This window comes from Hipposideros armiger, unplaced genomic scaffold (assembly GCF_001890085.2).
Source record: "Hipposideros armiger isolate ML-2016 unplaced genomic scaffold, ASM189008v1 scaffold_1200, whole genome shotgun sequence".
In the NCBI taxonomy this organism is placed as follows: domain Eukaryota; kingdom Metazoa; phylum Chordata; class Mammalia; order Chiroptera; family Hipposideridae; genus Hipposideros; species Hipposideros armiger.
In genome coordinates, this window is record NW_017732550.1 from 267,924 (window position 1) to 280,221 (window position 12,298).

Consider the following 12,298-nt stretch of genomic DNA (forward strand, 5'->3'; position numbering starts at 1 on the left):
ATTTAGCTTTGGGAGTCTTAGAGCTAAAATGACCCTTCCAGGGCATCTAAACTAACTTGAGATACAGGAATCCTCTCCAGGGCCTCGGTTTGCATCCTTCCAGTGAGAGGGAGCTCACTGCCTTGTAAGGCAGCTTGTTTCCGGCTTGGATTCAGATCAGTTGAGCACAAACAAAAACTCCTATTAGCCCCTGGTGCTAGGGACCAGGAGGCGCCTTAGCCACCATGCTGCCCTCAGGGAGTTCACAGAGACTGTCATCCCAGTAGAATGGGACACAGTACAGTCTGGGATTGCCTTCTAAAGAGGCAGTCTGTGAGGCCCAAGCTCTTGTGCAGCATTCCAAGTTCCACTGCAAACACTGGTGGATGAATGTGGGTCAGCCTGGACTCTGCTCAGTTGAGTCTGAGCACTCCTCTCAGAGGAATGGCCCCCTGAGGGTGCCTGAACACTCTACTGGGTGGCTCTGAAAAAACCGGATCAACAGTTGAGGGTGCACTCCTGGCCTGCAGGGTTGACATCATTGTTTTAATATTATGCTTCTAGAAACTTCACACATTCATGGATAGGTTTGTGGTTTTGCAGATGAAATGGGATAATATATATGAGAGCCAGCCATGACAAGGTCTGCTTAAAAAAATGTTTACCGGTTTGAATTGCAAACGTGCTGGGTCAGAAGACCACATACACACAGTTCTTCAAAGAGTCATTGGGAACTTGGCTGCCTGCATCCTTCTTTTCCAAGCTAGCACTTGCCCTTGTAGCTCCACTGTGGCCCAGGGAGGGAATCTTAAAGACTGGCATCTCGCAGGGGATCTAATGTCAGTCCTACCTGGGATCCTGCACACTGTTCCTCTGTGCAGTGACAGTGGTACCACAAGGGGATGGTGCAGGATGAAAGTGATGAGGAAGAAAGAGGTTCCCAGGTGGCAGGGTGGGGTGCGCATTTCTGCAGGTGCCAACATGGGGCAAGGCTGGGTCCAGCGGAAAGGCTGTGGGCACCAGAAGATGCTGCTCCTTGAAGCAGGTTTGTGTCACACTTCGGGGTGGCAGTGAGCACCATGACTGGGTGTGGGACCCCAGTACACACGGACCTCATCAACACAATAGGCCTTCACCCAGCCTCTTTCATGCAAGAAAGACCTCCTGATAGGAGCAAGCAACCCCACTCCCTACCCCCTAATTATGAAGCACCAGTGGGGTATGATGAGACATCTGGTCAGTCCTCTAGATTCATAGCCTCCCTGACCAGTTGGTCTTCAGCTCCACTTGCATACCCTAATGAAAGGGTGCTTACCACAAGAACAAAGGATGGCTGTGCTCTTGGCTAGGGATGCTTAGGTGCTTAGCTTACCCTCCACCCCAAGCATTAGGACACTGGTGTGGAGATAAAGCTAAGGACACAAAGATTCCCAGCTCTGGCTTGGGCTTGGCACTATCCTCTACACAATGGGGAAGAGGCAAGGCTAGAACCATGAGAGTCCTGAGGCCAGCAGGCATAGGGTGGGCAGGGTAAGCAGGTCAGAGCAGTGGCTGGAAGGGCAGGCAGCGATGGGCCCTTTGAGCATACTTGAGAGAGGGTGGCAACTCTGGTCATGAGATCCCAAATTACTTAATGTTTGCAAACTCTGCAGGAGTCAGGGTGCTCCACAGAGGAGGACACCAGTCCTCTTTCTTGTCCCTCCACTGCAGGGACCTCTGTGGGGAACACTGAGACTTCTGAGTGTTCCCTAGGCAGTGGCTCCCCAAGGATGGCTGGATTGCTGGAGAGCTGGGAACAAACCATATGATGCTGTGAGGCCTTGGACTTGTTCCTGCCTCTCTCAGGCCTCTGCTTCCCCATCTCTAACTGGAGATTGGCCCCAGAATGCTTCCTCCATTGCTGATGCTCAATGGCTGGGCTGTGGACATTATGGCACCCTAACCACCTCATCTTTTCCTGCTTTCAGGGGGGCTCTGGGGCTGTCTCTCCTCTCTTCTTCTGAACTCAACTGCTGGGCTCTGGCCACAAGCGAGTTCAGAGGCTTACCTTGCCAGCCACAGAGAGGAGCCAGGCAAATGTTGGGGGCAGGTGCCCAGAGGGCCATTCCTGTGTCACCTCAGTTCGGTTACTCTGAGGGGGTTTCGCAGGCCAGCATGTGCATTCTGTGGTGGGGACTGACACGAGTGGAGCAGTGGCTCCTCAGATGGCACAACCAGACTCTTGTTCCTAGCTTAGAACGAGTGCCCAGCCCCTACCAATTATGGAGAATGCCCAGAGCAAAATGCACAAAGCTGACCAGGCAGAGCGGACTGCTGTCCCGTGAGCCTTATCTCATGGACAGACCAGGCGAGGGACACCCACTGTTGTCTTTCTGCTCCATTTGCTTCAGGATCAGATCAGGTGTGACAGTTGAGAGCTTTGCATTTTAAAGTGGCAACTGCCTGTCAAGACAAGGGAGGGGGCTATCCCCATGACTGGGTGGGAAGGAGACAGCCTTAACTCACCTCTGCCAAAGGTCCCTGCCCCCTCACAGCCCAAGAGCAGCCAGTTCTGGGCAGGGCCCATACTCTAAGCCCCTGGCCCCACAAGGGTCCCAGCCCAGGCTGGCAGGTGACACAGTCCTGACACCTGAAATAGCCCCATCACTTCGCTGCCTCCTGCCCCATTTGAGACAGGGTCAGAAGATTACTGTGGAGATTCCAGCTCCCAGCACCGTTACCTAAATAGACTCCCGCCTGCCTGGGGGTCTGACCTCTAGAGCCCCCCAAGGACTAAGAACCAGACTCTTGGCCACGTGGTAGCAAGAAGAGGGACTGCCCAAGGTCACAAAGGGGGTTAGGGGTAAGGTAGGCTTCGGACCCTGTCCCTCTAGCCCAGCTGATGCTCAGAACTCCCTCCCTGCAGCGTCTATCTGTCTCCCAGCGAATTCCTGAAATGCCTCAATCTCCAGCCTTCAGGATCCGGACCCCGGACGGGGCAGCAGGTTTTCTCCGCTGGGAGGCCAGATTAGGGAGGAAGAGGAGACACTGGAGGGAATGCGGGGTAAGAGGGCTGCTTCGCCCCGCGACCTGGATTCATGTTTCCCCGCCCCAGGGAGGCAACCAACTGCATAGACGCGGAGATGGAGCACCCTGATACCCCCTCCCACCAAGATCCCGCCTTTAGCGTTCGCAAGGTTTCGCATAGCGGAGGAGGCTAAATCTCCTGCATTCTCACCGCAGAGCAACACTCTCAGAGCCCCAGCTCAGAAAGACCGGCGTTGGCTCCCCAAGGCCTGCGTAGGCCGGTTGCCCATATCCGAGAGACTGGCGGCCTCCAGTTCCCAGCCGTACAACCCCGCGACCTGTGTCGTCCCCACGACTGCGGCCTCGTAACCTCCTCCGGGGCCCGGCTCTGCAAAGCCGCCCGCAGATTCTACTCCCCACCCCCACGCCCCCGGTGTTCCCGAGAGCTGCTCGCGCGTCTATGCAGCCGCGGCCTCGGGGGCGGAGCTGCAGCCCAGGCTTTGGGCTGAGGGGATCTCGAGCCTCAGACCCCGCGGATCCCCGCCCGAGCCCGGCCCCGCACCGCACCGCACCGCACCGGCCGCCGCGCGCGTCCCCAGCCGGTCCACCTCCTACCTCGCGCGTCTGTCTGCAGCTGCCGAGCTTGCGGTGTCTCCGAGGCGGGCGCGGCCCCAGCGTGTCTAACTGGCCAGGCGTGGGGTGGGGGGCGGGGGCAGGGGCGCTCAGGAGCCGAAGCCCGCACCCAGGATCTGGAGCCCGCGCCCGGCCCTCCTGGAGGCTCCGCCACCCGCACGCCGTGACCTTGGCTGTGGCCTTTTCGCGCCCCGCCTCAGTTTCCCCCCTTCGAAAGGTGGGGGAGGGGGACGTCGGTGCTGCCTTAGCCGCGGGCGTCACCCGAGTCTCGGTATGTTGAGGGCGCGCGGGTCCGAGAGGCCGCTGGAGCAGTGGGCCCCGGAAGCCGGGTACGTACAACCCAGGCGCTTTGGAGGGGGCACTATGGCCCCAACATATCCCTCAGACTCCCCAAGACCCCTGAATAAACACCTAGTAAATGTAGCCTCAGGCCAAGTCCCCTGGCCCCTCCCACCGAGAACTGCAGCCCCCACCGGCAATGCCCAGCCTCCTTCCCCCAAGCCTCTCCAGTTCACAGATGAGAAGAATGAGGCTCAGAGGGGGGTAGCCATTGGCCCAGAGTCGCACAGCGTGCCAGGGCTGTGCGCAACCACTCTGGAACCACGCCTCTCTAAGTCCCCTTCAGGACACACGCTCCTTACAGTTCTGGGAGGAGGATCCGGGCCTGTCCGCAGCACCCCTCATCCCGCAGCAAACATTGACTCAGCACCAATTGAATGCTTGGGATGGACCTCAGTGGCCTGGCAACTGTCATAGAGAATGGGGCAGCACAGGCTTACAGACCCAAATCGTGGGGAAGGAGTGGCAGAGATAGGAGAGGCTGGGCCTGGAAGGGGAAGGAAGGGGAGGGTGCTCCAGGAGGAGTGTACCTAAGGAAAAAACAAGGAAGGGAATGCGCGTAGTCCGGAGTGTAGGGGAGAGGAGGCGGGGTCTGACAGCCTAGAGCGCCAGACGGAAAAGAAGCGGCTTCCTTTGGAAGGGAGCAGGGAGCCGCAGACCAGGTTGGAGCAAGACAGTCATCTGGGCTGTGTTTAGCAAGCGCCCCCTGGTGGCCAGAGGGGTGAAACAGGAGGTTAGAGCAACGCGGCTGCAGTGGTCCCGCGGAGAGGAAGCTGGGCGAGTGATGTAATGAGTCAGGAGACTGGAGTAACTGCTGGCCCGGACACGGAAGGCTGTGTGACCTTGGGCAAAGCACACCCCCTGTCTCTGAGCTTTTGGGAAGGAGGGAGCTCTTCAGCTCTGATATCTCATGACTCTGGACATTGGGGTCAGGTAGGAGTGGACAGTGGATCCAGCAAGGAATGACAGATCAGAGGGGAGAGGTGGATATTTTGTTCAGCACTTTTTGAGGCTTATTTCATTTTCTTGATGCTGACAATATTATCCCAATTTTACAGACAAGGACACTGCAGCATATAGAGGGGAAGTCACCTGCCCACGCTCACACAGCTGCTAAGTGGCCAGTTGAGATTTGAACACAGACCTGTGAGGCTGCAGAAATCTAAGTGGAGTGTGTGACCACCTGGGTCTTCTGTCTTGAAGCATTCATCAAGCTCCTGAGGTGTTTCTGGAATATACAAGGCACTGGTGACAAACGAGGACAAATAAGGAATGGTCCAGCTCCTGGCAGGTCTTCCTCACCTTGTAGCAAGAATGAGCCCGGGGCACCTTATTGATGCTCACAGGAAATGGGACTGTAGTCACTTGGGGGGTGGGGGGATTTTTGTGCAAAGCATGAGCCTCCAACCCAAACCCTGTGTTTCTCTCTTCTGTATTGTTGGAGGTTTTGTTTTTGAGAACTATGAATTTATAATTTCAAAAATATTTTTAAAAGAGCACTTAGAGGATGAAAAGATGCTTATGGTTTTAACAATAAAAAATGCTCCACTACAGAAGCCACATCCTTTGTTATCAGCGCTAGGAGTGTGTTACTTAGCTGGTGGAAGGTAGGTGAGGGAAGTGAGAAGAGTGACGGTTTTAGAATCTGTTCAGCCTGGGCAAGTCCCACTACCTCTCTCAACCTCGTTTGCATTTATTGTAAAACCAAACTGATGGTAAAAAAACAAACAAAAAACAAACCCACCCTGCCTCCCTTTAAAGGCTGCTGTGAGGATCAATCACGATAATGTGTGATAAGTTTATATAAAATGCACTGTATAAATATTGTTATTCCCAGAAGCCATGAAGGAAAATATTGATTAAGTTAACCATATAAAAATTAAAACTTCTAAATTGAATTAAAAAATACCACAAAGTAAAAAAAGACAAATGGTAAACTTAAAAAACATCTGCAGCTCATATGACAAAAGTTAATTGAGGAAAATGAGATGAAAGTTAATTTCCCTGATACATAAGGAGTTCTTTCAAATTGTTAGGAAAAAGATGACTAACCAATTAGAAAAAAAGAGCAAAAGATATGAACAAGCAGTTCATGGAAATATATTCAGTCTCCCTTGTAGTTAAATGCATATTAAGGAAATACAAATCAAAACACAACATGCTTGCCATTTAAAAAATCTACCAAGTTGCAAAAAAAAAAAAAAAGAACAAGTTTGATAATACTTGTGCTGCTGAAAGTGGGAAGAAATGAATGCACTAGAAACACTGTCGGGTGAGGTACAAGATGGTACAACCTTTTCTCAAGGCAAAACTATACAGCATGCTAATACGGACAAAAACCCGAGGACAGTCAACACCGCATTCTGGGCAAATAAGCAAACAAAGGAAAACACATCTAGTGTCCAACAGAGAGGGGCTGCATGAAGACACACCAACACGCTGGACTTTGTCCTGAGACAGAAAGTTCTCCGAGACACATTTCTAGTGGGAAATGCAAGGGAGTGAAGACCATGTATGTTATGATCCCTTTTGTGTACATTTTAGAAGGCTATGCATACATGGAACGTCCTAATTTTTTGCCCAGAGTATACACACATACCAAAACAAACTATTACTGGTGGCTACCTTTTGGGAGGATGAAGAGCTGTGTGGAATGGGTATGTGAGGAGCTTTTATCTTTCATTTTATACCTTTCGGAGGATTAGTTCATTTTTTAAAAGACACCAGGGGTTATCTGAGCAGTCTCATGGGCCAATTAAATCTTCTTCTTTACATGTATTTAAAAAGAGTAACTTTTTTTTTTCATTATATGCATGAACTACTGTTTTTTGTTTTGTTTTGTTTTGTTTTTTAACTATCTTTAAAAAGGAATCATTTCTGAAACTGGACATGGATTTGGGAGGTCTGGTTTCTAGGGCCTGCTCTGACATGAGCTGGGGATAACTCCATGTATGACCTCAGGGGAGGCTCATCTCCCTTCTGAGCCTTAGGGTCCCTTCTATTTATTTATTTATTTATTTATTTATTAAGATTTTTATTGCGGAACTGGGGGATGGGAACAGCGCTGGGGAACTGGGGGAAGGGGAACAGACAAGTTGCTGTCGTTTTGTTCTTCAGTCTAGTTGTGGAGGGCGTTGCTTCACTGGCCCAAGTTGGCACCATCATGGCGCTCTTCCCAGGCGCGGCACATCAGTCGCCGGCTTCTGGACGGCTGCTCACTGCAGCTGCTGGCCACTCACGCTGGCTGCTGGCTTCACATGGTAGCCCATGGCAACCCACTGCCACAGGGGCTGCAGCCTACGCCGTCGCCGGCGACTCACGGCAGCCCAGCTCCAGGTTGAGCTGTTGTTTAGCATCTTAGCTGTAGAGGGCAGTGTCACTGGCCCTCATATGTGGGATCCGAACCGGGGCCCTCTGGTGTCCCAAGCCAGTTCTTAACCATCACGCCAGTCGGCCGGCCCTATTTATTTATTTTATTATTTTTTTAAAAAAGATTTTTATTGGGGAATTGGGGGATGGGAACAGCGCTGGGGAATTGGGGGAAGGGGAACAGACAAGTTGCTGTCGTTTTGTTCTTCAGTCTAGTTGTGGAGGACGTTGCTTCACTGGCCCAAGTTGGCACCATCATTGAGCTCTTCCTGGGTGAGGCAGATCAGTCGCAGGCTTCTGGACGGGCTCACAGAGGCTGCTGGCTACACACGGTAGCCCATGGCAACCCACTGCAGCAGGGGCTGCAGCCTACGCCGTCGCCGACGACTCACGGCAGCCCAGCTCCAGGTTGAGCTGTTGTTCAGCATCTTAGCTGTAGAGGGCAGTGTCACTAGCCCTCATATGTGGGATCCGAACCAGGGCGCTCTGGCGTCCCAAGCCAGCTCTTAACCAACGTGTACTCGGCCGGCCCAGGGTCCCTTCTATTTAGTAGACAGGAAGCACGAGGTAAGATGAGTGCCAAGGTTCCTTATACCCGACTCCATACCAGCCTGAGAACCTTTTCACTGAGAGAGCCAATCAGATATGGAAAGGCAGTGGCTCAGTTGGTTAAGAGCTCGCTCAAGAGTTTGAGCTCTGAGCAACAGTGGTTCGAGTCCAGCCCGAGCTGAGCAGCCACTGAGCTGCCAACAGGTAGCAGGATGGCTCAGCTAAAAAAAAAAAAAAAATCAAAGATATGGAAAGGCAGCTGGGGACGTAGGGGGTTCCTTATCCGTGGATTTGTGGGAGCAGAAATCAAAGGTCTACTGCCTTGGGGACACTGGCTTGCATAACTTCTAAGATCCCTCCTGACTTGCCAGTATGCTGTTCCTTTTTCCTTCTCCCACTCACAGTGCCCCACCCGGAAACTCTTGGTTCATATTTCCTCTCCAGGTTATCTGTGGCAACGGTCCCATCTGTCAGGGTTAGAGGTCAGTCTTATGGAGCTGGGACAGATGACAGCACTGGGCACCCATGTGGAGGTGAGATGTCAGTGGGGGCCAAAGACTTTTGCTGGGAAACAAAACCATTGACCCACCCAGACATCAGTCTTGTCCCTGTCTCTACCCAGGCAGCTCTCGTCCTCATGGCCTCTCCGTTCACCCCCCTGCCCCGCTCCCCCATTATCAGGCATGACCCATAACCTTCTGTGGCTTTTTTTGTATTGTTTTGTTTTTATATTATTCTTTTAAGTTTTCTTGAAGATTGAAATTATTACAAAATAAGTCTTACAACTTTTAAAGAATCCACATATGAAAAATCCATGGACCCCAAAAGGAGAAAAAGTACTTATCTAGTTGTGAACACAGCTCACATGAAGGTGCCCCTGTTCATTACATGTCTGTGGGATCCCCAAAGAGAAGATGCAGCCAATAGCCGGAGGACAGGGTTAGGACACATGCCTTTCCATAGCACTTATTCATTCATTCATTCATTCATTCATTCACCCAGCAAACATTTATTGAGTGCCTACTATGTGCAAGGGTCAGCTGTGAAGCAGACATACACAATCCCTGCCTTTGAGGTGTTGATGTTCAGCTGGGGTAGGGGGAAAGGGAAAGGGATGTGGAAACCCCACAGCTGTGCCCTAGACCCAGCTCCCAGTAGACACAGTACCCTGGCGGGCAAGTATTGGTGTCTGAATCATCTCTGTTCCCTTGGATTATAAAAATGTCAAGTTCTGTCCCCACACAGCAAAGAGGGTCACAACTTTGCACACTGGGGCCCATAGCTTAGAGGGCATAGCAGATACACTGGGCCACCTTAGATCAGCGGAGCTCAGAACCTAACCAGCAAGAGCAGGTGGTAGGGAGTTTACCTGCAGGCTGGGAGTGGGAAGGGGTGCAGGGATGGGAGCACCTCATTTACCTCCCACCTTAAAAATCAGCATAGGGCTATCCAAAGGACTGGCCACATGAAGATCCCATGAAGTGGCCTCCCGCTACCCCTACCCTTACCCTTTGATGCTCAGAGATTTTTACTCCTGGAGGTTTTGGGGATTCCCAAGCCAGGAGCCCCTGAATTATTTTAGGGGATCTTGCATCCCATATGCACACCCAACACGGCTGGCAGAGCAAACAATTACCATGTTTTATACATTAACATCTTTCAAACCAAAAGAGATGCTGCTGCAATGAATAAAGTTCATAGACTAAATTCATCTAAAGTGGGTTCTTAGTGGCTTATTGTAATTTTTTGGACATGGCTACTAACCTTCGTGTGTGGTGGGATGGGCTGGGGAAGTTTCTCACAGCTTTTGGTGATGATAAGGCACCCTCCTTTTACTGAGGGGTGCACATGGAGCCCCTCGCTAAAAGTGGGAAGGACAAGGTTGGAGCGAGGGGCTTGCTCCAGAGGTTGAGGCCCTAGGGCTCCATCTCAACACATGTTCCTGGTCCTGGCTGCATGTAGGGCAGGGTGGGTCAGAGCCAAGCCCTCTGGAGGGGCACCCAGCTCTGCTGGGCCTGTTCACACCCTGACCCATGTGTTACAAGCCCACCTGCCCCCAGCAGACCTGGAGCCCCTCAAAGGCAGGGACTGAGATGAGGCTGAGTCACTCCTGAAACCCAAGCAGCCTGCTCAAGGGACCTGGGTGACCCTGAAGGTGGGGCGGCTGCATAAAGCAGGCTGACTCAGGGCTCCAGCCAGCTGACTCCTGGCTCTCCACTTCTTAGCTGTGTGGTCACAGAGCACTCAGAATGTGGTTAGTGGGGATGGAGAACTGAGTTTTTAAATTTTTTAATTTAATTTTAACTAGTTAAAATTTAAATAGCCCCCATGGCTGGTGGCTTCTATCCTGAGCAGTGATGCCCTAGAAGCTTAGTGGGAACACAGAAGGTAGTGACGCTGAAGGGCAGCTGCTGGTTTAGGCCACCCTCCATTCGCAGCTGGGGTTTGGGGTCCCCTCCTCACTGAAAAGGCTGGGATGCCTGGGCAAGCCTCGGTTCCCTCTCTGGTCTGGCTCAGGGTTCCGGAGCATGGAGCTCCCTGCAGGGTAGGGTAAACCGGCCAGGGACTCTGTACAATGGGCAGCTGAAGGGGTCTCCAAGGGTAATTTTACCAGGGTAGTTTTGGCTTTAATTACAATGATTTTAGAATCTGCTCACCTCACTCCAAACTTTGTAAGATAAAAACCAAGCAAAATCCTAATGATGCATATTCCGTGGTTGTAAAATATGGCCACAGATTCCCTCCATCCTGGTACACAGGCCCCTCTACAGTGGAACTTGTCCTCTCCTCCTCCCACCAGTAGACGGGGTCCATTTCCCCTCCCCTTGATCAAGCGATTTTCCTTGCCCTGTAGGCCAGTTCCGAAGCTGTGCCTCACAAAGCCTGGCAACTCCATTTTCAAGCTCTTGGAACACTGCCCTCAAACTGCCATGGCCGGAAGCTGTCTTATCCACTGGGGAGAGAGGAACACAAGGAGGGGAACTGAGGTGCCCCAGTACCAACTGTGACACGTGAGTGGGAACATCTTGGATCTTTCAGACCAGCTGATCCTCAGCTGAGTGCAGCAAATGAGTAAGCCCAGGGAGACCAGTGTGTCTGCCCAGATTTTCCAGCCTGCACAGTCATGTTCCATAAGAAACCACTGTTGTAAGCCACTACATTTTGGGTGGGTTGTTATACAGCAAAAGCTAACAGAAACACATACTCCACATTCATCACTAGTGAGGCTGCCTGAGAGGGGGCAGATGCCAGGGTGGGAGCACTCGAGCCTCACTCCACACACCTTACCCACTACAATGTTCAGCCCTCCACATCCCAAAGGAAAACTCAATTCTGGGTCCCTGTTCCGATACTACCACTTCCCAGCTGGCAAGGAATGTGGACAAGTCACTTGGCTTGCCTCAGTTTCCCCATCTGCAAAATACGTTGGATATTCCTAGCTGACGGGATTGCTGTGAGCATTAAATAGTTGGGCTGACATACAGTGAGCACTCAGAGAACGGCATGTCACTGAAAAGCTCACTGTGACATGAGACACCAGAGGGCGATATGATCTGTGTAGTGTCCAACAGTGCCCGACATACACAGATGCTCCACGAAGATTAGCTGTTACTATTATTCGTGTATGGAGGCCAGAGCCCAGTTTCCTCTTTGTGCAATGAGGATGTGGGCAGGATGCCCTCTGATGTGCTGTGATGGCATCAGGGAGGTGGGCCTCTTTGCCTGGGAAGTCTTAGGGCTGCAAAGAAAGTGAGGAGTGGCTGTTTCCCCATCTAGCCCACTCTGGGCCCTAAGTTAAGTGGGTGGTCACCTCCCTTTGACCACTTCCTCCAGAAATTCCCCAGGAAATACCATTTTGAGTGAGGCACCCCATAGCCTGAGCTTAAGTCCAGCCTCCAGGCCCAGGGGCTTCACACTGCACACCCTCCTGCTAAGATAACCCCAAGCAGGAGCTAGTAGGCACAGTAATTAATATGCATATATATATTTGTGTCTGAATATACATATAATTGTTGCTGTGTGTGTATATTTATGTATATATTGCTGATTCAATAACAAATACATTTATCTACATAAGAAAATAACAACAAAAGCAAAGCTGGCAGTAGTTGAGAACAAGGGGCTGTAGCATACCACAGCTGTATCTCCTAGGCCTTCTCCTCTCTGCAGCCATGACACCAGCCTCCTGCCCCCTTTTCTGCCTCCGGTCTCCCCCTGCCAGTCAATCCTCCACTCAAGCCCCCAAGACATCCTCTTCAAACTCACATCTGATTACTGTATGGCGGTGGAGCAGATGGTTAAAGGCCTGGGCTTTGGGATCAAGCAGATTTGGAGTTTGAGGCCATTTGCTAATAGTGTGACCTTGGGCAAGTGACTGCATCTCCTTAAGCTTCGGTTTTCTTATCTGCAAAATCAGGATCAT

At 51.7% G+C, this 12,298-nt stretch overlaps 1 protein-coding gene across 10 annotated transcripts in view; it reads right to left on the reverse strand.

The window, feature by feature from the left end:
- Positions 1-12,298, reverse strand: part of IQSEC1 (IQ motif and Sec7 domain ArfGEF 1) — a 149,823-nt gene that overhangs the window by 102,956 nt on the left and 34,569 nt on the right. For 2 of the 10 annotated variants that reach the window (XM_019632943.1, XM_019632944.1), the window contains exon 1: positions 4,260-4,415. The exons of 3 other annotated variants lie outside the window; for them this stretch is intronic. In XM_019632943.1, coding sequence (XP_019488488.1) covers positions 4,260-4,372 — 113 coding nt within the window. In that variant the 5' untranslated portion in view covers positions 4,373-4,415. Of the gene's footprint in view, positions 1-3,600; positions 3,680-4,259; positions 4,421-12,298 lie in introns of those variants that run through there. 5 more of the 10 variants (XM_019632940.1, XM_019632946.1, XM_019632936.1 and 2 more) reach the window with 4 other exon arrangements.